This window comes from Lepidochelys kempii, chromosome 6 (genome assembly GCF_965140285.1).
Source record: "Lepidochelys kempii isolate rLepKem1 chromosome 6, rLepKem1.hap1, whole genome shotgun sequence".
Lineage (NCBI taxonomy): Eukaryota > Metazoa > Chordata > Testudines > Cheloniidae > Lepidochelys > Lepidochelys kempii.
The window spans coordinates 103,361,505-103,387,801 of record NC_136385.1 but is presented as its reverse complement, the minus strand read 5'-3'; the positions used below and the strand labels follow the sequence as shown (position 1 = coordinate 103,387,801).

At 43.7% G+C, this 26,297-nt stretch overlaps 1 protein-coding gene across 1 annotated transcript in view; it reads left to right on the top strand.

Moving 5' to 3' along the window:
- The window catches only part of CATSPERB (catsper channel auxiliary subunit beta), a 101,605-nt gene extending 82,438 nt beyond the window's left edge, over positions 1-19,167 (top strand). Inside the window, exons 24-26 of the mRNA XM_073350352.1 lie at positions 8,270-8,370; positions 10,749-10,823; positions 18,958-19,167. Of these exons, the coding sequence (XP_073206453.1) occupies positions 8,270-8,370; positions 10,749-10,823; positions 18,958-19,167 (386 nt within the window). The remainder of the gene's footprint in view (positions 1-8,269; positions 8,371-10,748; positions 10,824-18,957) is intronic.
- The last annotated feature ends 7,130 nt before the right edge of the window (positions 19,168-26,297 follow it).

Below are 26,297 nucleotides of genomic sequence, written 5' to 3'. Positions count from 1 at the left end.
AGCACAGTTACTGGCAAATTTTACAAGCCAGTATAGCTAAGTTAAGAACAGAGGGGCTAAGATGACAGAAATCAATGACCAACAGAAACTGGAGATAACCAGACTGGAAGCAGAAGAGAAAGAAAAGAAACACCAGAGACTGGTCGAATTAAAATGACTCGATATAGAGAAAGAAAAAGCCAGGGCAAAGACAGAAGATGCTACCCAAGAGGCTGCCCACAGGAGAGCTATGGAGGAAAAAGAAAGAGAAAAAGCCAGGGCAAAGACAGAAGATGCTACCCAAGAGGCTGCCCACAGGAGAGCTATGGAGGAAAAAGAAATGGAGGAGAGGGAAAAGGAGAGGAAGTATGCACTGGAGATAGAGAAGGCAAGGGCTCTGCAGAATATACCGAATAACCCTAACAATCCTTCCCAACAATCCACAAATGAGAGCGACTATGTCCAAAGTATGATGAATCCAGTGATATTGCTGAATATTTTCTCACCTCTAAGAGACTGTGCACACTCCATACAATTTCTGACGCTCACAAGATGACCACATTGGTCGCAAAATTGACTGGAAGAGCTCTGGACATATTCAACAAGATGCCTATTGATGAGGCTTCTGTCTATGATAAATTCAAGGATTTGGTTTTAAAACAATTTCAAGTTACACCTGAAACTTACAGAGTAAAATTTAGAGCCCTTAAGAGAGGGCCTGGACTAAGTAATGTGGCTTATGTAAACCAGATGACAGATCTGTTTGATAAATGGCTCAAAGGATGGGATGTAACTAGCTTTGGAGGAATGCGGGATTTGATCATACAGGAGCAATTCCTGAATATGTCCAAGGATGACATAAAACAGCATTTATGGGATAAGAAAATGGACTCAGCTTCTTATGCTGATCAATACGAGCAGTCCCAGACCGCCAGAGAGGCAGGGCAAACCAGAACAAAATGGGTGGAGGGAAGAGAGAGAAACAACGCTGGTCGCAGTTTGAGCAGTACCAGAAGGGACACCCTCAGACCACACCCTACTACCGGGAGCAACCCAAAGCGCCGACTACACCCCAAGAAAAACCCCAGACACCTTATCGTCTCACCACACCGTTCTCCAGCAACCCACCTTGCCCCAGTGACCAGTCAGCTGGGCAATGTTTTAAATGTAACGAGCCGGGGCATGTAAAGGCCAACTGCCCCAAGAACCCCAACAGATTACAGTTCATTACACCGGGGTCCCACCAAAGGTCCTCAGGCCCAGATGCCTCCCAGATACCCTCAGATCGGAGGGAAACTGTGAGTGTGGGAGGGAAGAAGGTTACAGCGTGAAAGGACACTGGAGCACAAATGTCGGCTATCCACGCTTCCTTAGAGGATCCCAATTTAATCGACCCAGAGGTCCTAGTGACTATTCAACTAGGTCTTCAAGTCAAACTCTTTTGACTTGTCTACGGCCAAGTTGCCGGTCCAGTACAAGGGCTGCTCAGGAACGTGGACTTTTGCAGTCTATGATTATCCCATCCCCATGCTGTTGGGGGAAGACTTGGACAATCATGTGAAGCTAGCCAAGAGGGTGGGAATGGTCACCCGCAGCCAGGCTAAGCAAGCTGTCACACCAAACTCTGTTCTGGAGAATTCTACCAGGACCCAGTCAGAGGTGATAGAACCGGACCCCATGCCAACATCTGCAACAGCAGTAGTGAATCCAGTCACAGAGACCCAGACAGAGCCAGTCCCAGAACTGGAACCGGCAGAACAACCAGAACCATTGCCAGCACTGAATCCAGTGCTTGCAACCCCAATACCAGAGGGCCCCACCAAACCTGCACTGGCAGCAGATAACCCTACACAAGAGGCTCAGCCGAAGCCTGAACCCTAACTTAGTGCACCAGCAGAGAGCGGTTCACAGTCAACGGAAACAGTCCCATCACCTGCATCGCTTCCAGAGGGACCAAGCCCAGGTTCACAATCCAATGAGGAACTGATGTCTCCAGCATCAAGGGAACAGTTCCAGACCGAACAGGAAGCAGATGAAAGCCTCCAGAGAGCTTGGACTGTGGCACGGAGCAACCCACCGCCTCTCAGCTCTTCTAATCGATCCAGGTTTGTTGTAGAAAAAGGACTTTTATACAAGGAAATTCTTTCTGGTGGACACCAGGAAGACTTGCATCCTCAGAGACAGTTGGTAGTTCCAACTAAGTACCAGATAAAGCTCTTAAGTTTAGCCCACGATCATCCTATGGCCATTCTGTGGCCATTCTGGGGTGAACAGAACCAAAGACTATTTGGGAAAGTGATTCCACTGAGAGGGAATGGGCAAGGATGTTTCTACCTACATTCAGTCTTTTGAGGTGTGCCAAAGAATGGGACAACCCGAAGACCAGGTCAAAGGCCCTCTCAAGCCACTCCCCATCATTGAGGTTCCATTTCAGTGAGTAGCTGTGGATATTCTGGGTCCTTTTCCGAAAAAGACCCCAAGAGGAAAGCAGTACATACTGACTTTCATGGATTTTGCCACCCAATGGCCGGAAGCAGTAGCTCTAAGCAACACCAGGGCTAAAAGTGTGTGCCAGGCACTGACAGACATTTTTGCCAGGGTAGGTTGGCCCTCCGACATCCTTACAGATGCAGGAACTAATTTCCTGGCAGGAACCATGGAAAGCCTTTGGGAAGCTCATGGGGTGAATTACTTGGTTGCCACCTCTTACCGCCATCAAACAAATGGCCTGGTAGAGAAGTTTAATGGAACTTTGGGGGCCATGATACTTAAATTCATAAATGAGCACTCCAATGATTGGGACCTAGTGTTGCAGCAGTTGCTCTTTGCCTACAGAGCTGTACCACATCCCGGTTTAGAGTTTTCACCATTTGAACTTGTATGTGGCCGTGAGGTTAAGGGGCCATTATAGTTGGTGAAGCAGCAATGGGAGGGGTTTACGCCTTCTCTAGGAAGTAACATTCTGGACTTTGTAACCAACCTACAAAACACCCTCCGAACCTCTTTAGCCATTGCTCCAGGCCCATAAAATGGAAGCGTTGTGAGAAGGGCCATTCATGGTCCAAGAGCACCTGGGAGCTGTTAATTATCTCATAGCATTCCCCACCTCCCACCGAAAGCCTAAGGTGTACCATATTAATTCTCTAAAGCTCTTTTATTCCAGAGAATTAAAGGTTTGTCAGTTTACAGCCCAGGGAGATGACGCTGAGTGGCCTGAAGGTGTCTACTATGAAGGGAAAAATGCTGGTGGCGTGGAAGAGGTGAACCTCTCCATGACCCTTGGGTGTAGGCAGCGACAGCAGATCAAGGAGCTGTGCACTCGCTACAAGCCAATGTTCTCAGCCACCCCAGGACTGACTGAATGGGCATACCACTCCATTGACACAGGTAATGCTCACCGAATTAGAGCCCAACCTTACCGGGTGTCTCCTCAAGCTAAAACTGCTATAGAACAGGAGGTCCAGGATATGCTACAGATGGGTGTAATCCGCCCCTCTGGCAGTGCTTGGGCATCTCCAGTGGTTCTAGTTCCCAAACCAGATTGGGAGATACATTTTTGTATGGACTACCATAAGCTTAAATGCTGTAACTCGCCCAGACAACTATCCAATGGCACGCACAGATGAACTATTGGAGAAACTGGGACGGGCCCTGTGCATCTCTACCTTGGACTTAACCAAGGGGTATTGGCAGGTACCGCTAGATGAATCTGCCAAGGAAACGTCAGCCTTCATCATACATGCTGGGCTGTATGAATTTAATGTGCTCCCTTTTGGGCTGCGGAATGCACCCGCCACCTTCCAAAAACTTGTAGATGGTCTCCTAGCAGGATTGGGAGAATATGCAGTCACCTACCTTGACAATGTGGCCATATTTTCGGATTCCTGGGCAGAACACCTGGAATAGCTACAAAAAGTCTTCAAGCGCATAAGGGAGGCAGGACTAATGTTAAGGCTAAGAAGTGTCAAATAGGCCTAAACAGAGTGACTTACCTTATAGAACCATAGAATATCAGGGTTGGAAGGGACAACAGGAGGTCATCTAATCCAACCCCCGCTCAGAGCAGGACCGATCCCCAATTAAATCATCCCAGCCAGGGCTTTATCAAGCCTGACCTTAAAAACTTCTAAGGAAGGAGATTCCACCACTTCCCTAGGTAACGCATTCCAGTGTTTCACCACCCTCCTAGTGAAAAAGTTTTTCCTAATATCCAACCTAAATCTCCCCCACTGCAACTTGAGACCATTACTCCTTGTTCTGTCATCTGCTACCACTGAGAACAGTCTAGAGCCATCCTCTTTGGAACCCCCTTTCAGGTAGTTGAAAGCAGCTATCAAATCCTACCTCATTCTTCTCTTCCGTAGACTAAACATCCCTAGTTCCGTCAGCCTCTCCTCATAAGTCATGTGTTCCAGTCCCCTAATTATTTTTGTTGCCCTCCGCTGGACTCTTTCCAATTTTTCCACATCCTTCTTGTAGTGTGGGGCCCAAAACTGGACACAGTACTCCAGATGAGGCCTCACCAGTGCCGAATAGGGGGGAACGATCACGTCCCTCGATCTGCTGGCAATGCCCCTACTTATACAGCCCAAAATGCCATTGGCCTTCTTGGCAACAAGGGCACACTGTTGACTCATATCCAGGTTCTCATCCACTGTAACCCCTAGGTCCTTTTCTGCAGAACTGCTGCCGAGCCATTCGGTCCCTAGTCTGTAGTGGTGCATTGGATTCTTCCGTCCTAAGTGCAGGACTCTGCACTTGTCCTTGTTGAACCTCATCAGATTTCTTTTGGCCCAATCCTACAATTTGTCTTGGTCCCTCTGTATCCTATCCCTATCCTCCAGCGTATCTACTTCTCCTCCCAGTTTAGTGTCATCTGCAAACTTGCTGAGGATGCAATCCACACCATCCTCCAGATCATTTATGAAGATATTGAACAAAACCGGCCCCAGGACCGACCCTTGGGGCACTCCACTTGATACCGGCTGCCAACTAGACATGGAGCCATTGATCACTACCCATTGAGCCTGACAATCTAGCCAGCGTTCTCTCCACCTTATAGTCCATTCATCCAGCCCATACTTCTTTAACTTGCTGGCAAGAATACTGTGGGAGACAGTGTCAAAAGCTTTGCTGAAGTCAAGGAACAACACGTCTACTGCTTTCCCTTCATCCACAGAGCCCATTATCTCGTCATAGAAGGCAATTAGATTAGTCAGGCATGACCTGCCCTTGGTGAATCCATGCTGACTGTTCCTGATCACTTTCCTCTCCTCTAAGTGCTTCAGAATTGATTCCTTGAGGACCTGCTCCATGATTTTCCCAGGGACTGAGGTGAGGCTGACTGGCCTGTAGTTCCCAGGATCCTCCTCCTTCCCTTTTTAAAAGATGGGCACTAGGTGTGTCAAGGAACTATCAACCCCATACAGGCCAAAGTGGATGCTATCCAAAAGTGGCCTGTCCCAAAGTCAAAGAAACAGGTCCAATCCTCCTTAGGCTTGGCCGGATATTACAGGCGATTTGTACCACAATACAGACAAATCGCTGCCCCACTGACAGACCTAACCAAAAAGAAACAGCCAAATGCAGTTGAGTGGACTGAAGAGTGTCAGAAGGCCTTTAACCAGCTTAAAGCGAAACTCATATCTGACCCTGTGCTAAGGGCCCCAGACTTTGACAAACCTTTCCTAGTAACCACAGATGCGTCCGAGCGTGGTGTGGAAGCAGTCTTAATGCAGGAAGGACTAAATCAAGAATTCCATCCTGTCATGTTTCTCAGCAAGAAGCTGTCTGAGAGGGAAAGCCACTGGTCAATCAGTGAAAAGGAATGTTGCACCATTGTCTACGCTCTGGAAAAGCTACACCAATACATTTGGGAACGGCGTTTCCACCTGCAAACCGACCATGCTTCGCTACAGTGGCTTCATGCCGCCAAGGGAAATAACAAAAAACTTCTTTGGTGGAGTTTAGCTCTCCAAGATGTTGATTTCGACACACAACACATTTCAGGAGCTTCTAACAAAGTGGCTGATGCACTCTCCCATGAAAGCTTCCCAGAATCAACTGGCTAAAATCATCCTTGAGATGTGGGAAAATATTGTTAGTCTTTATACAAGTTGTAGTATATTTGGAGATGTGTCTTATTAACTCTGTTTTCTCCTAGAGCTCCAGGAAGAAATCACAGCCAGTGTTTCACCCTATCTGTGATTTGCAGGGCGTGTCATAAATATAAAGGGAAGGGTAACCACTTTTCTGTATACAGTGCTATACAATCCCTCCTGGCCAGAGGCAAAATCCTTTCACCTGTAAAGGGTTAAGAAGCTAAGGTAACCTCGCTGGCACCTGACCCAAAATGACCAATGAGGGGACAAGATACTTTCAAGTCTGGAGGTGGGCGGGGGGGAAGGCTTTTGTCTGTCTGTGTGATACCTTTGCTGGGAACAGACCAAGGATGCAAGCCCTTCAACTCCTGTAAAGTTAGTAAGTAATCTAGCTAGAAAATGCGTTAGGTTTTCTTTGTTTTGGCTTGTAAATTCGCTGTGCTGGAGGGAATGTGTATTCCTGTTTTTGTGTTTTTGTAACTTAAGGTTTTGCCTAGAGGGATTCTCTATGTTCTGAATCTGACTGCCTGTGAGATTATCTTCCATTCTAATCTTACAGAGTGTTTCTTTTATCTTAGTTTTGTTCTTCTAATAAAGTTCTGTTTTTTAAGAATCTGGTTGGGTTTTTAGGGTCTTAAAAATCCAAGGCTGGTTTATGCTCATCTTGTTTATTCTCAAGCCTCCCCAGGAAAGGGGGTGTAAGGGTTTGGGGGGATATTTTGGGGGAAGACTTCTGCAAGTGGTCTCTTCCCGGATTCTTTGTTAAATCGCTTGGTGGTGGCAGCGTACCAGGTTTTAACCTAAGCTGGTTCCCAAGGCAAGAAAGAAATCTGTGCCTTGGGGAAGTTTTAACCTAAGCTGGTAAGAATAAACTTAGGGGGTCTTTCATGCAGGTCCCCACATCTGTACCCTAGAGTTCAGAGTGGGGAGGGAACCTTGACAATAACCCTCTAGTTTGAAGTTGTCATCTGTAGCAACTGTCAGAGTTTCAGGATAACTGCACCTGTATTTCCGCTCCATGGTCCCTCAAGAGCACTCAAGATTTCAGGCTCCCAGCCATCACGTCTCTGAGGTGGAGACTGGTGCCTCTTTCTCCCTCCTGACAAAGGGTTTTAAGGCTGCACAGCCCATGCCATCCACTATGAAATCCCCAGCAGGCCAGGTCACCTAATGGCCAGCATTGTCCAAGGACAATGTTTTTACCAGTGACCACACAGCTCTTCCAAAGCAAAGTACATTTATTCTTAGCCAAAAGTATCACAGACAAAACATATACAGAATCAGTGAACAGATTTAAACATGCACTGAACGTTCCAGGAATCAACTAGCAATTTTATGGGGCCCTAGTAAACCAAAGTCTTTCCAACTTTTCAGCAAGGGCTGGGGTCCTCTCTAGGACCCAAGGTCCTGACCATTTCTTGAATTAAATGCAAGAGAGACACACAAGTCTTTTTAAACTCAGCCCTAAACCAGTATATGCAAACCACCCCATTAGAGAGTACTCCTCTGGAGCTGTTTACAATCTGTGGGACTATTGTGATCTCACACACACACCTGTTCTGAGTTCCTAGAGGAACTCTGATAATCTTGCCCCATGGAGTTGCATATAATCTTTGGCCTACAATGATACATAAACATTTGTAAACTTAATACAATATGGTCCCCAAAGATATTGCATGCAGTTGCACTATCTGCCACAGCAACCTTAAAGTATGTTCCTTTATTTTGCTTTTTGTACTATTATATAATTGGAGTCCCCAGTCTGTATGTTTTTGTGGATACAGGGAAATTTTTCAAGAAAAGGGAGAATTTTTATTTTTTTTTTTTTTAGCAAGGAGGCTAAAAATTGTGCTGATTATCCTTTCTCTGTGATGCTCAGAAACTCAAGGATAGGTGAGTGATCAAAACTACATAAAGGTTGGATCCTACAAGATTCTGAGAACCTCTCACAGTATTGAGTGCCCCAGGTCCCATTCTTTAATGGAAGGTCATGGTACTTAGCATCTCACAGGAAGCTCTCACCATCTCACAAAGGGTAGGCCTTTAGACTAAATGGGGTAAAACACTCCTCTTCCCTTGTCAGTCTGTTAGTCACAGAACCTATATTACCAACTACCTGTAATATAGAAAATGGAATTATTTAAAAATGTGGGGGAAAGAAAAAATTGACTTACTCTACTGTTTTACAGGTACCAATGAAACACCAAGCATGTTAAAAATGAGAGCATATTTAGCTGATAAACTCAACAATACACTGTATAATCCAGAAGCCCTAGCCCTAAACATATATGTAAGTGGTTTTGCTTTTGTTTTTTGCGGGTTTTTTTCAGATAAAAATAAATATTTTGGACAAAAATGGGCATGAATCAAAACTACATATCCAAACACCATTCAACTCTGAGGAAGTTCTCATCTGAATCCAAACTTCCTTTCTGTATAAAACCCAGATCCAAGCACACCAGTTCATAGATCAGACCCATCTGTAGTTTGGATCAACTGTCTTTTATACCTTATGAACATACCATATGTAGCCTTTAAAGGTGCTGATCCTTTAGATAGTAGAGAAAGTATTTGGTGGTAAAAAGAAAAGGAGTACTTGTGGCACCTTAGAGACTAACCAATTTATTTGGTGGTAGTTTCACATATGATCCTTTTGACTGTTACTTTATATGTCTTGTTCAAGATCTTACCATCACTTACTTAACCAGCCTGTTGTATATGCAGTCACCAATATGTTCCTTTGGAAAAAATACTGATTACCAAATAAGGGCATATTTGATCTATCAATCTAATCTATTTTATCTATCTTATCTAATCTATCCATAGATTATTTTCTAAGCAGTTTTAGTAAGCCTCTAAATTGCTCCTGGTATACAAAATTCTGGGTATAGTCTTTAGAAGCCACTTTGGAATATTTTGCCTAAACTTTTAAATATCAAAACTGCATATTAGAGCTGAGCAAAATCTGGAATTTCAGTTCCATCCCATAAGAAATTTTGGGGGAAGTTCTATGACTTGTATTATGCAGGAGGTCAAACTAAATGATCACAGCAGTCCCTTCTGGCCTTAAAATTTTGAAAACATTTGTTTTAATCCTAAAATAGGCTGAAACGTTGATATTTCTATATTTTTTGCTGAATGGAAATTCTGAAAATTTTCACCGCAGAAATATCAAAATGTTTCATTTCAACGTTTTTCATTTTTGATAGAATCAAAACATTTGACATTTCTGAAATCTAAATGTTTCATCTGGTTTTGCTGAAATGACCCAAAAGCTTCTTTCAAGTCAGATCAACATTAAATTCATTTCCCTAGCTCAGTGAGCTGGATCCACATTGCATTGTGGGAGATGTAGTCTTCCAGGGAACCCAGCCTACAACTCCCATAAGGCCAAGTGCTAGGGAAATGCAGTTTAAATATTTTATTAACTGATCTGAAGTGAAACATTTTGGTCAGTTCAGTAAACAAAATATTCTAAATCTGGTTAAATTGACTCCAAAAAATGTCATTTCATTTTTTTCTATGTAAAATCAAAATATTGGCATAATATTTTATTTTTGTTTTCAGTTGAAAAATCATTCTGATGGAAAATTCTCAAACCACTCTCCTGCCTAGTACTCTAGCAGCCCTTTCTTCCAAAATGCTCTTTAAAATAATTTTATTAAAATATGGTAGCATTTTATTAAAAATATGCTTTGCGTATTTTAGCTTTTTTGCTTTCTTCTAAAGTTTTTAATCAAAATATTAAAATAAACAATATTAAGCACTGCTTAAAAATTAAATTTTGAAAGATTTTGGTGTGTTTGGGAGAGTCCTACGCTTTTCTTCTGTATTAAAGATTATGGGCCAAATTCAGCATGGGTGTAACTCCAATGAACTTATGGCCATTTATACCAGGGCTAAATTTAGCACTTGGTTTTTCATTTAACTTCTTTCAGAAGTTAGAAACGAACATTGGCGTCTCCTAGTGAAGTATTCAGGAGACCAGTTATGGCCTCATTTCCGAGTAAATCCACTTAGAGATGCCACTTTCTGAGAGCAATCTGCTCTGCATGTTTTGGAGCAGCAGAACCTATGTCCTCTGCACCTTCAAAATGTAAAAAACACTCTAATTTGTCCTAGTATGCTAATGAGATTTGGAAATACCCAGTCTTTTGATTTCCACATCAGCTATTCTGAAGTGGAATTGGAAGTAGGCAAGAGTATTCTGTTCCCTTTGCCCCCATGCTGTCCTGCTGCTGAGTCTTCTCTGATAAGGAGGGAAATGAAGATGACCCTCTGGATTTTAGGAGCAACCTATGGAGAAAGCATGCAGTTTGCAGTGGCGCTCCTCATGGTCTGCTCCCCAGTTCTTGTCAATTTAAGGTTGATGCACACCACAATCAAGAAATCACACACTTAGAGGAAGATTGTTGGCCCCCAATGGCCCCAATTTAATCCCCTGCCTTACTTGATCTGCAAGCAAGATAGGTTTGTCCCTCACTAGTTGCTCTTACTTTTGCCAACTTTGCATGCAAAACTGCAAAAGAGTTTCAAGGAACCAGCTGAAAATGCTTTCTGTACATGTTTCTGCTCAACAGGGCCTTCAATATGTATTTTCTTTAATGAAACAAATTTTGTTCTTAAAACAAAAATTCCATCAATGCTGCTATTGTTTTGTTTTCACAGGGGTCTGAGCTTTTTCATTTCAGGGTAGCAACTATTCCTGGAGTCTCCTTTTGTAATCTACTTGATGAATTTCAGGTACAGTAAATAGCCCATAATTTCAACAGATGTCACTTTAAAAAAAATGATCACAGCATTTCAAATGAAAGACAAGAGCTATCACAAAAGGTGTACTTGCTAAACTTGGATTTACACATTTTGTAGAACAGGGATACTGCCCCCACATTCTGCCATTCACACAATGGTCTTCCTCAGATGTGTCCCAGAGTCCAAAATTTCCACAGCATTTTGTGGAAGTTGCTGGGCCTTGCAGCTCTCCAAAGGAGATATATAGGAATTGTACGATGGCAGCTGAGGGATGACCAGATTCCAAGTGACTGAGCAAATTAACAGGAAGTAGATATTGGCAAAAAAAGTGAGTTTTAGCTTCCTGATATAGCTGGCCATTCCACTTTTGGTGGTCCTAAGCCAGAGGAAGAAAGCAGATATTGAATGGGAACACTGTCCCATCCATACTAAGTCACTACTTCTCTGCAACAGGTCTGAGACTCCTGCCACTCTGTCCTGGCTTCCTGATCAGTATGGTGCCTGGCCTATCCATTCCCAGAATTCACACTTCAAAAGGGATTACAAAAGACATGGAAAGTTAATGAATGCAAATTAAAACAATCTCCAGTCCCCTTCCTGTAACCTTTGGGTGGGCTAGAGTTCACTTCATTGCCGTTCTCCAATGCCTAAAAACCCCAACTCCCATAGAAAAGTAGCTACAGACCCAGAGTTCAGTCTCTAAGGATTTTCAGCAAGGATTGCAAAGGGTGAATCTCCCCACATTCAAGTCCCAAAAGGAACTAAAGAAATGAATTTAATTAAATAACTTTATAAAATCTTATGATAAAGAAACAAATAATCTCAATTTTACAGCATAACATGGCTATTTTATAATCCGCAGACATTATCTTCACAGTTATACATAAACATAAATAAAGAAAACAAATTAAGATTGGAACAGTTCAGTCCCCAAAAGGTTAGGTTTAGTTCATCTAAGTCTCAGTTAGTCTTTAATCACCAAATCTACACGTCCCTCCACTTGCTTCTAGGAATATTCAGTTGGAATCTATGCAGACTTTTCTTCTGCTGAAAGCACTGTTAACTAGTCAGCTAACTGATTAACCAATCACTCAGTTAAGTGTATAGATTTAAAGAAAACCCTGTTAAAAGAAAATACAAAACTGAGAATAGCAAAATATAAATGACACTTTCCCCATTACTACATTTAAAGAAAAGTTGGTGAATCAGACTAGTTGAGACAATTTAACTAGAACAGTTTGGCTAAAATCAAAACAACATTCAAAGCATACAACTAAAATAGAAGTTATTTTTCCCTCCCAATTTCCTATAATTAATTTGCTATAATTAACATTGCCCATGCTTCCCTGTTAGAGGGTTAACAATATCACTAACCTGCTACAACAGCCTGCTTTCTATTCCTGGGCTCCGCTTCTCTTAACTCACACAGGGGACATGTCCCTTTGTAAAGCAGCTGCCCTGACTGCTTGCCCTCATGGAGTCTGACCCCAGCAACAGAGAACCTGTTGGAGCATACCCAAAACTTCCACACCCAAATCCAGAAGCTTCTGGATGTGGAGTGCTAAATCTGCCTAGCAACAATGACCCAGACACAACTCACTCCTACTTCCCGCAATGGGTCTTTTAAAGAGATATCTCCCTATTAGACACAGGGGTTACATTCCCACTTGCAGATGCCCACATCTGCAGAGAGCCCTCCAAGTGGAATTCTATTGCTGAGGCAGCTGATATCAAAGCACTTTAAGAAAAGGTCAATATCATTATCCCCATCTTACAGAGGGGCAACAGTAGCACCTAGAGGCCCAAATCAGGATCAAGGCTCCATTATGCTGAGTGATATACAAATCTATTCAATAGATACATAATCCCTGCTCCACAGTCAAAGAAGACAAGTGATATATTAAGGGAGGGGAGAGAAGGTGTATATAAGAGACTTGGTGAAATAATACACATGAATATTTGGTATAGAAGGGTACAGCTTACTCAGGAAGAACAGGCAGGGGAAAAAGGAAGAAGGTGTTACCTTGTCTATCAAAGATATATACACTCAGACTGAGTTTGAGATGGAAATAGGAGATGGACTTGTTGAAAGTCCCTAGGTAAAAGAGGTTAAAAAAAACAAGGGTGATGTCATGGTAGGGGGTCCACTATAGACTACTTATTCAAGAAAAAGAGGTGGATGAGACTTTTTTTAAACAATTAACAAAATCATTCAAAGCACAGGACTTGGTGGTGATGGAGGATTTCAATTTCACAGACATCTGTTTGGGAAAATAATACAGCAGGGCACAGATTATCCAACAAGTTCTTGGAATACACTGGAGACAATTTTTCATTTCAGAAGGTGGAGAAAGCAACTAGGGGAGAGGCTGTTATAGATTTGATTTTGACAAATAGGGAGGAACTGGCTGAGAATTTGAAAGTGGAAGGCAGCTTGGGTGAAAGTGATCATGAATTGGTACAGTTCATGATTCTAAGGAATGGTAGGAGGGAAAACACCACAATAAAGGTAGACTTTAGCAAACTCAGAGAGTTGGTAGATAAGATCCTATGGGAAGCAAATCTAAGGAGAAAAACAGTTTGAGAGAGTTGATGCTTTTTCAAGGAGACATTATTAAGGGCACAAGAGTAAACTATCCCACTGTGCAGCAAAGATAGGAAGTATGGAAAGAGACCATCCTGGCTCTCCTAGCAGATCTTTAATTGTTTGAAACTCAAAAAAGAGTCCTACAAAAAGTGGAAACTAGGTCAAATTACAAAGGATGAATATGAACACAGAACACAAGCAAAATTTTAAAAGGCCAAGGCACCAAATGAGATTAAACTAGCTAGAGACGTATAGGGCAACAAGTTTCAGAGTAACAGCCGTGTTAGTCTGTATTCGCAAAAAAAAAGAGTACTTGTGGCACCTTAGAGACTAACCAATTTATGTGAGCATAAGCTTTCGTGAGCTACAGCTCACTTCATCGGATGCATACTGTGGAAACTGCAGAAGACATTATATACACAGAGACCTATATATATATATAGTCTTCTGCAGTTTCCACAGTATGCATCCGATGAAGTGAGCTGTAGCTCACAAAAGCTTATGCTCAAATAAATTGGTTAGTCTCTAAGGTGCCACAAGTACTCTTTTTTTTTTATAGGGCAACAAGAAAACATTCTGTAAATATATTAGAAGCAAGAGGAAGACCAAGGACAGGATAGGCCTGTTATTCAATGAGTAGGGACAGACAATAACAGAAAATGCGGAAATAGCAGAAGTGCTAAATGACTTCTTTGTTTGTTTTCACCCAAAAAGATAGTAACAATTGGACATCTAACATAGTGAACATCAGTGAAAATGAGGTAGGATCTGAGGCTAAACTAGGGAAAGAACAAGTTAAAAATTACTTAGCTCTGGTCTACGCTCGGCGGGGGGTTTGGGGGGGGAATTGATCTAAGTTACGCAACTTCAGCTACGTGAATAACGGAGCTGAAGTCAACGTACTTGGATCAACTTACCATGGTGTCTCCACCGCGGTGAGTCGACCGCTGCCGCTCCCCCATCAACTTTGCCTGCACCTCTCACGGTGCTGGAGTACAGGAGTCAACGGGAGAGCACTCAGGGGTCGATCTATCACGTCTAGACTAGACATGATAAATCGATCCCTGCTGGATCGATCGCTACCCGCCGATCCAGCGGGTAGTGAAGACATACCCCAAGACAAGCTAGATGTCTTAAACTAGGGCCTGATGAAATACATCTTGGCATGCTCAAAGAGCTAACTGAGGAGATATCTGAGCCATTAGCAATTACCTTTGAAAACTCATGTAAGATGAGAGAGATTCCAGAGGACTGAAAGAAGGCAAATATAGTGCCAGGCTATTAAAGGGGGAATAAGGACAACCCAGAGAATTACAGACCAGTCAGCTTAACTTCAGTACCTGGAAAGATAATGGAGCAAATAATCGAGCAATCAATTTGAAAACACCTAGAAAATAATGAGGTGATAAGGAACAGTCAGAATGGATTTGTCAAGAACAAATCATGTCAAACCAACCCAATAGCTTTCTTTGACAGAGTAACAAGCCTTGTGAATGGGGGGAAAGCAGTAGATGTGGTATATCTTGATTTTAGTAAGGCTTTTGATACTGTCTCGCATGACCTTCTCATAAACAAACTAGGAAAATGCAATCTAGATGGAGCTACTATAAAGTGGGTGCATAACTAGTAGGACAACCATTCCCAGAGAGTAGTTATCAGTGGTTCACAGTCAAGCTGGAAGCCCATGTCAAGTGGGGTCCCACTGGGTCCAGTTCTGTTCAATATCTTCATCAATGATTTAGATAATGGCATTGAGAGTACACTTGTAAAGTTTGTGAATGACACCAAGCTGGGAGGGGTTGCAAGTGCTTTGGAGGATAGGATTAAAATTCAAAATGGTCTGGAGAAACTGGAGAAATGGTCTGAAGTAAATAGGATGAAAGTCAATAAGGACAAATGCAAAGTACTCCATTTAGGAAGGAAGAATCAGTTGCACACACACAAAATGGGAAATGACTAGCTAGGAAAGGAATCTGGGGTTATAGTGGATCACAAGCTAAAGATGAGTCAACAGTGCAACACTGTTGTAAAAAAAGCAAACTTCATTCTGGGATGTATTAGCAGGAATGTTGTAAACAAGACACAAGAAGTAATTCTTCTGCTCTTCTCCATGCTGATAAGGCCTCAACTGGAGTATTGTGTCCAGTTCTGGGTGCCACATTTCAGGAAAGATGTGGACAAATTGGAGAAAGTCCAGAGGAGAGAGAAAAATGATTAAAGATCTAGAAAACATGACCTATGCAGAAAGATTGACAAAAATTGGTTTGTTTAGTCTGGAAAAGGGAAGACTGAGGGGGACATGATAAACTTTTATGTACTTGAAAACTGTTAGAAGGAAGGTGAAAAATTGTTCTAGTTAATCTCTGAGGATAGAACAAGAAGTAATAGGCTTAAATTGCAGCAAGGGCGGTTTAGGTTAGACATTATGAAAATCTTCCTAACTGTCAGGGTAGTTAAGCAGTGGAACAAATTGCCAAGGGAGGTTGTGGAACCTCCATCACTGGAGGTTTGTAAGAACAGGTTAGACAAACACCCATCAGGAATTGTTTAGTTATTACTTAGTCCTGGCTTGAGGGCAGGGCACTGGACTAGATGACCTCTTGAGGTCTCTTCCAGTCCTACATTTCTATGATTCTGCAACTTCTACATAATTGTTTTTATTTACAAAAGTACATTCCCCCACATCCCCACTCCATCGTCTGACTGTGCTTCCCCGAGCTTTGAACCTAGCTGTTCTATGCTGGAATATTTGTTGTAGGTGTTGTGACAGGGATGGGTCTAGGAGAGAGATTTGTAAGAAGGGATGAGGAGTGGCTTTATGAATTAGCTCAGGAAGAGCATTCCCTGTTTAAAGAACAAAATGGAAGAAGGTGTATAGAAATCTGTCTGACAAGCTGAATGAGACATTGAAGCTGGCATCACTGGAAGAGGCAGAGAGTAATGCAATCAGAGACCAGAGCAGATAGGTAGGGAGAGGGAGATCCATAACTGGTCTTGAAAGGAAGAACAGGAAACTTGAACTTGATTCAGTGGCTACGTGAGCATAGGTTCTGGAACTAGGAGTGCTGGGGGTGCTGCTGCACCCCCTGGTTTGAAGTGCTTTCCATCATATACAGGGTTTACAGTTTGGTTCAATGGCTCTCAGCACCCGCACTATACAAATTGTTCCAGCACCCCTGTAAGTGAGGGCCCCATGGTAGGAAGGATCCAAAGAAGGGATGATGATGTGGTCAAAACAGTGGCCAAGGAAGATGGACATTAGCAGTTGCTTTTTGTACAGACTGGGGAGAGGTGGGGGCTGATTTGAGTATGAGGGAGGCCAGAGAAAAAGAGATTGCAGTAATGAACATGGAAGATGCTGAGAGCATTAGCGCAGAAAGAAATATTCAGATTTTGGAAATGTGATGGAGGCAGAAGTGGCAGGGTTTGGACATAGCTTTGATGTGCGGGTTAAGAGAAATGAAAGAATCAAAGATGACCAGGTTGGTGAGCAATGAGGAGGCTGGTGGTGGTGGTGACAGTCAGGAAGAAAGGGCAAAGCAGAGAGGGTTTCAGATCATGAGTACAATCTGTTGCTATGTTCCTAACGCAGTTCAGTTCATGGCACTGCTTGATTAAGAACTAAGTTTTTAGGGCAATTTTGCAGGTCTTCCAATGCAGATGGTTAGAGAAATGAAGCAATTTCAGGGATGGAATACCCAGAAAGATGGTTTTATTTACTAACCATAAATTTGTGCTTGGATATTATGGTCATGAGTGTGTTAGAAATTCTTACGTGGGCAGATTAGATAGCAACAGCTTTTATATCATTAAGAATTAAAGTTCGGATTTGATAGGCATCAATGACGTGTTGGAAAAATAGGTATGTTTTTTACAGTAAGATAGGTAACACATTGTAAAGTCCTAGTAGAGTCATGTCAAAATGTAATTTTACCTCTGTGTAGCTGGTCAAGATGAACCATAAGCTAAGCAGAATTTCTAAGAGGAAGCTGATGATGAAAGAAGAGATAATGTAATATTTAGCCAAGGAAACCATTTTTATGAGAGATGAGTGTAAAGAAATATACTTGTTTAAGAGAGACTTTCACAACTTCAAAGGTCTTAACAAACATTAACTAACTAGTAAAAGGATGAAAGCATGGAGTTTTATGTAAAAGGATTGCTGTGTTTTTTTTTAAAGTGTGGACTCTTATTTCACTGAAGCAATTGCTAGAATATATTTACAGCCATAGCCATGGCAAATTACATTCAATAAAGCCGTGCTTTTCAAACTTTTTTTTCTGGCGACCTAGTTGAAGAAAATTGTTGATGCCCATGACCCAGTGGAGCTGGGGCAGAGGGGTTTGGGGTGTGGGAGGGGCTCAGAGCTGGGGCAGAGGGTTGGGGTGTGGGAGGGGGTCAGGTATCTGGGCTGGAGGTGCAGGCTCTGGGGTGGGGCCAGGGATGAGGGGTTTGGGGTGAAGGAAGGGGATCCAGGTTTGGGGGGGCTCAGGACTGGAGATTGGGGGGTGGGCTTACCTCGGATGGCTCCTGATCAGCAGTGCAGCAAGGGTGCTAAGGCAGGCTTCCTGCCTGTCCTAGTACTGCGGACTGCACTGCACCCTGGAAGCAGCTGGCAGCAGGTCCGGCTCCTAGGTGGAGGACCACAAGTGGCTCCAAGCAGCTCTTGCCTGCAGGCACTGCCTTCACCCAGCTCCCATTGACCGGGAATCAGCCAATGGGAGTGCGGAGTTGGTGCTTGGGGTGGGGGCAACAAGTGGAGCCCCATGCACCCCACCCCCGCCTAGGAGCCAGATCTGCTGCTGACCGCTTCCAGGGCATAGCGCGGTGTCAGAACACATAGAAACTAGCCTGCCTTAGCTGGGCAGCACCGCTGACAGGACTTTTAACGGCCAGGTTAGCGGTGCTGACCAGAGCCACCCCAACCCAGTGCCTTACATTCCATGACCCAGTACTGGGTCGTGACCCACAGTTTGAAAACCACTGCATTAAAGGACTTAATGGTCCTTATAATAATATCTAAAATCAGTGTTCTCTGTAGGAGAAAAGTATTTCCTTTTATATTGTACAAAAGACTGTCCTGAGCATAACAAATGCAAAATAATGCTTCACGAAAGATTATAGTCTAGAGTATACTAACCAAACTCATCCCTGGTATAACTTCTTTTGTGGGGTCATGTCAGGAATGAATCAGACCCAGGATAGGTTACATCAAAGTAAGAAGGCATGTGCATAATCTGAAGTTAGACCACTTTTATATAGTCCAAAATATTATATCTGAACTCTTTAGTTTGTCTAATTTAATCCCCAACATTGGTCCCATTGAAGCAATGGCAAAACTTCTGCTGATTTCAATGGAGCAGAACTGGGTCCTATGATTGTCAGCTCCCGGGGAACAGAATCTCCCTTTTCTTTCTCTTTGTTGAGGACGCTAACACTATTAACAAATAATAAATAGGAAGTGTTAAAACTTTGTGTTAGTATTTTAATTGTTAGACTAAGACAATGTAAGGATATGTTAAATGTTTTCTGTTGCAGATTTATGTTGATGATGCTCCTCTGGCCTTCCCAGGACGATATCTTGTTAGCACAGTAACAGCTGTATTAGTAGGAGGCATCATCTTTGTTGCATTTATAATGCAAATGTATGAAATAAACATATGGAACAAAGTGAAAAGTAAACTGAGGAAAAAGAACAAAGTATCGGGGTCTGAAACCTCAGCAACTGTTACTTCTACTTCTTCCTAGGTTGGACAACCACACTTCTAAATGAAATACAAGGTGACACCCAAGAGCAAGTTATTCCATCCCCCTTTATTAAACCTATCTCTTACCTCCATTTCCCAAAGACGTATGTTGAAAGTAATTTCCTATTTAATATTGTTATGTTATATATCTTCCTTCATTGATATTTTTGCATCTGTAATTTTTCCATCAGAATTTGATTTCTTTGTAAATGTATGTATTGAAATCTACAGGAAAATATATTCATTTACAAATTATTTTATTAGGAAACTGTTTTCAGATGTTGTAAAGAACTTTGTTTGTTTGTAATAAGGAACTACTTAACATAAGTAAGAGTGCCAATACAGTAAAAGTGTGTAACAACACTAACACTTTGTTAAGAAGAGAGCTGGTAAGCCTTGGCTAGGCAGCGTTGCAAGCGTCGTTCCGTTTATTCGCCTCAGTGAGATAAAAATAAAAAGAGACCAGTACACTACAATATTGACCTCCCGTGGTTCGGCAAATTCTCTGGTTTGGCACCAGTCAGGTCCCGAGGGTACCGGACTAGAGAGGTTCAACCTGTATAAATTACTCAAACTTGTTGTATTTGACTATTAAAGGGCGGCCACAAGAACAGACTTGGATCATTAGTGGTCTTCCATCCAGTGGCTGGATGTGCTTGCTGTGTGCATGCCCTGCATGTAGCTGCAGCTTGCAGCACAATCCTCTCTGCGCTATCCAAGTCTCAAGGTTTTGTTAGTCTTTATTGTTATGAGCACTAAACACACTCTCAACTCTTAAAGCTGAAAAAATAAAACCTGTAGTGAGAGACTAACTACCAGTAGTGGGTGAATAAAGGTTCCGTCAAGATTCATAGTTAAAATTCATTCTTCTTGAGAATCCTCACAAGTTTCTGGCATTTTGTTACTTTTACCTATTCAATAAAGTCTATTAGGTGGTTCACCTCTTTCTCCTCAGGGAGTTGACCACTTTCACTTTAAATCTTGAGCCTTGGAGCTTGAATATACTTTAGAGTGCAATATAAAATTTAGGTGTTTGAGTTTTAAAGTGGATTTATGGAGCCCAGTAGAAAAGATGGATCCAACAACATAATTTTAAAAATAGGGAGAGAGAAAGAAGGCTGGGATTAGAACTCGGGAATTTTTTACAAAACATTTTTCATAGGAAAATCCAATTTGTCAACACAAAAACTTTTTGGTTGAAACATATTGATTTCAACAAAGCATTTGTCTAGGATAGAATTTCAAGCGAGAGAGGCATGCACACACCCCACCTCCATAATATCCAATTGTTCAGTGATTAGGACACTCAGCTGGGTTGTGGGAGATCTAGGTTAATTCAGAGCAGAGACTTGGACTGGGATCTCCTACACATCTGTTGAATATCCTGATCACTGGGTTATAGAGACAATGTTCTCCCTTGCATGAATGCTCTCTCCCCTTCTCTCTGCCCCTCCCCCCTTAATATTATTAATACAAAGTGGAACAACTCCAGTTGGAGAGAGACTGAGGCTATAGCCCAGTCATTAGGGCACTCTCTTGGGATGTCTATTGGATATTCTGAGGCCTGGGCTACACTACGAGTTTGTCGAATTTAGCAGCATTAAATCCAAATTAACCCTGCACCTGTCCAGACAATGAAGCCATATTTTCGACATAAAGAGTTCTTAAAACCGATCTCCGTACTCCTCCCCAACGACGGGATTAGCGCTGAAATAGACATCGCTGTTTCGAATTAGGGTTAGCGTGGACGCAATTCGAAGGTATTGGCCTTCAGGAGCTATCCCACAGTACACCATTGTGACCACTCTGGACAGCACTCTGAACTCGGATGCACTGGCCAGGTGTTCAGGAAAAGCCCCGGGAACTTTTGCATCTCATTTCCTGTTTGGCCAGGCGAGCTCATCAGCACAGGTGACCATGCAGTCCCAGAATCGAAAAAGTGCTCCAGCATGGACCGAACAGGAGGTACTGAATCTGATCGCTGTATGGGGAGAGGAATCTGTGCTATCAGAACTACGTTCCAAAAGACAAAATGCCAAAACATTTCAAAAAATCTCAGATGCCATGAGGGACAGAGGCTACATCAGGGACGCAACACAGTGCCGCGTGAAACTTAAGGAGCTCAGAAAACCAAAGAATCAAACGGACGCTTTGAGACAGAGCCCCAGACATGCTGCTTCTACGCTGAGCTGCATGCAATTCTAGGAGGGGCCGCCCCCACTACCCCACCCTTGTCCGTGGACTCCAAGGATGGGATACTCTCCACCATGGCTGAGGATTTTGCAGATGGGGAAGATGAGGAGGAGGAGAACAAGCTTGGGGAGAGCACACAGCACACTGTTTTCCCCGACAGCCAGGATCTTTTTATCACCCTGACTGAAATACTCTCCCAACCCAATGAAGCCGGAGAAGGGACCTCTGGTGAGTGTACCTTTTTAAATATAATACATGTTATAAAAGCAAGCGTTTTTTAATGATTAAGTAGCCCTGAGGACATGGGATGCATTCGTGGCCAGTACTGCTACTGGAAAAATCTGTTAACGTGTCTGGGGATGGAGGAGAAATCTTCCAGGGACATCTCCATGAAGCTCTCCTGGAGGTACTCTGAAAGCCTTTGCAGAAGGTTTCTGGGGAAAGCAGCCTTATTCCGTCCTCCATGGTAGGACACTTTACCACGCCATGCTAGTAGCAAGTAATCTGGTGTCATTGCATGACAAAGCGTGGCAGCGTATGGACCCAGTGTTTGCTGGCATTCAAGCAACATCCGTTCTTTATCTCTCTGTGTTATCCTCAGGAGAGTGATATCGTTCATGGTAACCTGGTTGAAATAGGGAAATTTGATTAAGGGCTCATTCAGAGGTGCCCATTCCTTCTGGGCTGTTTGCCTGTGGCTGAAAAGAAATCCTCCCCGTAGTTAGCCACACGGTGGGATGGGGGGCCATTGGTGCTGAGCTGTTCACGTTTGACTAGCAGGGATCTTCCCTGATACCAGCCAGGCGGTGGGGGGAGGGGAAAAGCGATCATCCCAGAGAATTGGATGCGGGAAGGGGGTTAGTTTGGTTTCTGCTGCTGCACGTTAACAGGAAAACTGCAGCACTAAATGGCCAACTCAACAGGCTTTGTTTGGTATGGGAAAGGAGGGGGCTGCTGTTATGAAGGTTGCAGAAGCCAAAAGACTATGGCTTACCACGGCCGCCTGTAAGCCGAATTCTGTTGCCCAGCCCTGCATGTGGGATCTCTAACAGCAAAGCCGCAGGCACTCAATATAAGATGCAAAATGTGACCTTGAACCAAAATCTCATGTGCTATGTAATGTGAATAGTGTAGTTCACCGTGAAAGAGTATAGCCATTGTTCTGTAAAATGTATCTTTTTAAATACTTCACTCCCTTTTTTTCCTCCAGTAGCTGCAAATGTTTCAAGCCTCCCTCCTCTGTCCCAAAGCCTATCCCAGATAAGGCGGCGAAAAAAACGCACGCGCGATGACATATTCTCTGAGCTCACGCAGTTGTCCGGCACTGACAGAGCTGTGTGGAGGGACACAATAGCAGACTACAGGATGGTGGTCGATGAATGTGAGGAGAGGTGGCGGCAGGAAGATCAGAGGAGGCATGAGGAAACGCTGGGTCTACTGTGGGATCAAACGGACATGCTCCGGCGTCTGGTGGAGGTTCATGAACAGCAGCAGGATCACAAACTGCTGCTGCAGCCCCTGCTTAACTGCCCTCCCTCCTCACCAAGTTCCATAGCCTCCCCACCCAGATGCCCAAGAATGCGGGGTGGGAGGCTCCGGGCACCCAACCACTCCACCCCAGTGGACAGCCCAAGCAACAGAAGGCTGGCATTCAACAAGTTTTAAAGTGGCCTTTTCCTTCCCTCCTACCACACCCCATCCAGGCTACCTTGTGAGTTATCTCCCTATTTTTATAATCAATTAATAAAGAATACATGTTTTTTAAACTATAGTGACTTTATTTCCTTTGCAAGCAAGCTGTGATCGAAGGGGGGAGGGCGGGTGGCTTTCAGGGAATTTAGAAGCAACCAAAGGGGCGGGTTTTCATCAAGGAGAAACAAACAGAAGTGTCTCACAGTATCCTGGCCAGTCATGAAACTGGTTTTCAAAGCTTCTCTGATACACACCGCTTCCTGCTATGCTCTTCTAACCGCCCTGGTGTCTGGCTGCTCGTATTCAGCGGCCAGGCGATTTGCATCAAACTCTCACCCCACCATAAACGTCTCCTCCTTATTCTCACAGAGATTGTGGAGCACACAGCAAGCAGCAATAACAATGGGAATATTGGTTTCACTGAGGTCTAACTGAGTCAGGAAACTGCACCAGCAACCCTTTAAACATCCAAATGCACACTCTACCACCATTCTGCACTTGCTCAGCCTACAGTTGAACAGCTCCTGACTACTGTCCAGGGTGCCTGTGTACGGCTTCATAAGCCAGGGCATTAAGGGGTAGGCTGGATCCCCAAGGATAACTATAGGCATTTCAACATCCCCAACAGTTATTTTCTGGTCCTGCAGCCATTTAAACAGATCAGAGTTCCTGAAGACGTGAGCATCATGAACCTTTCCCGGCCATCCCACGTTGATGTTGGTGAAACATCCCTTGTGATCCACCAGTGCTTGCAGCAACATTGAAAAGTACCCCTTGCGGTTTATGTACTGGCTGCCCTGGTAGTCCGGTGCCAAGATAGGGATATGCGTTCCATCTGTAGCCCCACCACAGTTAGGGAATCCCATTGCAGCAAAGCCATCCACTATGACCTGCACATTTCCCAGAGTCACTACCCTTGATAGCAGCAGCTCAACGATTGCGTTGGCTACTTGCATCACAGCAACCCCCACAGTAGATTTGCCCATCCAAATTGATTCCGGACTGACCGGTAGCTGTCTGGCATTGCAAGCTTCCACAGGGCTATTGCCACGCGCTTGTGAACTGTGAGGGCTGCTCTCATCTTGGTATTTTTGCGCTTCAGGGCTAGGGAAAGCAAGCCTCAAAGTTCCATGAAAGTGCCCTTACGCATGCAAAAGTTTTGGAGCCACTGGGAATCATCCCAGACCTGCAACACTATACGGTCCCACCACCCTGTGCTTGTTTCCCAGGCACAGAATTGGCGTTCCATGGCATGAGCCTGCCCCATTAACACCATGATCTCCAAATTGCAGGGAAACGCAGTTTTAGAGAAAAGTGTGTTCATGTCCTCATCACCACGCTACCGTCGCCTCTTTGCCTGGTTTTTCAGGTGCTGGTTCTGCATACACTGCATGATAATGTGCAAGGTGTTTACAATGGTCATAACTGCTGCGGTGAGCTGAACAGGCTCCATGCTTGCTGTGCTATTGCATCTACTCCTGCTTGGGCAATCCAGGGAAAAGGGTGCAAAACGATTGTTTGCTGTTGCTCTGATGGAGGGAGGGGCGGCTGACAACTTGGCTTACAGGGAATCAACAGAGGGGGTGGCTTTGCAAGAAACAGAATGGCCCCCTCAAGGCTAGAACTCAAAACCTCAAGGATAGAACTGAAAACTGGGTTTAGCAGGCCATTGATTTCACGGAAGGAGGGAGGAGAAAATGAATACAAAACAAATCTGGTCTATGTCTTGTTCTGATCCACTTCATCTATCTTTATACATCTTGCTGGCAGCAGACTGTGCAGTACGACCGCTAGCCATTGTCATCACCTGGGTGCTTGGCAGAAGACGGTGCAGTATGACTGCTGGCCATCGTCTTCTGCTGGCTGCAGATTAAAAGACAGTGCACTGCCAGTAGGACTGAATCGCCATGAGACGAAACTTAAAAGGGAAATGACCTGGCTGAGTCACTCCCATGTTTGCCCAGGCACCCCTGACCTCATCGAGGACAGTTAAAAGAGCACCCTGGACTACGTCAACGACGGCTACCAGTCATACTAAACCGTCTGCTGCCAAAAGGCAATAAACTGCTGCTGTGTAGCAATGCAGTACCATGTCTGCCAGCACCCAGGAGACGTACGGTGACAGTGAGCTGAGCAGGCTTCATGCTTGCCATGGTATGGTGCCTGCACAGATAACTCAAGAAAAAAGGCACAAAACGATTGTCTGCCCTTGCTTTCACGGAGGGAGGGAGGGAAGGCGGGCCTGACAATATGTACCCAGAACCACCCGCAACAATGTTTTAGCCCCATCAGGCATTGGGATTTCTACCCAGAATTCAAATGGGCGGTGGAGACTGCAGGAACTGTGGGATAACTACCCACAGTGCAACGCTCCGGAAGTCGATGGTTGCCTCGGTACTGTGGACACACTCCGCCGACTACATGTACTTAGAGCATTTGTGTGGGGTCACACACAATCAACTGTATAAAAATGCTTTCTACAAAACCGACTTCTGTAAATTCGACCTAATTTCATAGTGTAGACAAGCCTTTAGGTTGGTCTCACCCCAGGTATCATTATTGGTTCACCTGGCATGAGCCAACTCATCTGGAATGGTTATCAGCTATTCTGGGGTGGGTCTGTCATAGTTTTTTGTGAAATTTTTTTGAAAGGTCTCATTTGAAATAAAAACAAAAACGTTGAAATCTTGAATTTTTTTTTTGCAAAATGGAATTCTTTTTTACAAAATGGAATTTCCAGCCAGCCCTAGCTGGGACGTGCGCCACAAGGAAGTGGGACGTATGAAAAGGGAACTAGAAGGAGCTGGTATGACAGTACATGAAGGAGCTTAGAAAAGGGGAGAAGCTAGTATATTTGGAGGTAATGAGGGAGGTCAGGGCATGTTAGGTTACAGTAGAGGTCTGGTTGAGGAGGGATCTCCTGAAATTAACCTAAAAGAAGACCATCACTACTCAATATGTTGCCTGAGAAGTTAGCTAGAGAATGACACAATGTGCTTCCTTGCTCAAAGAGCTGAATGTAATGCTTAATATTATGGAAGTTCTATATATATATATATATATATATATATATATATATATATATATATATATATATATATATGGTAAATGACTTTATTTGGCAGGTTTTGTATGTTTATCCAGTTTTGGGGAAAAAGCAAACCATGGGTCTGAAACAATCCTGCATGCTTTCCTCAAAGATTTTCCAAATACAGTCGTCACGGTATTGTCAGATGGCGTGGATTT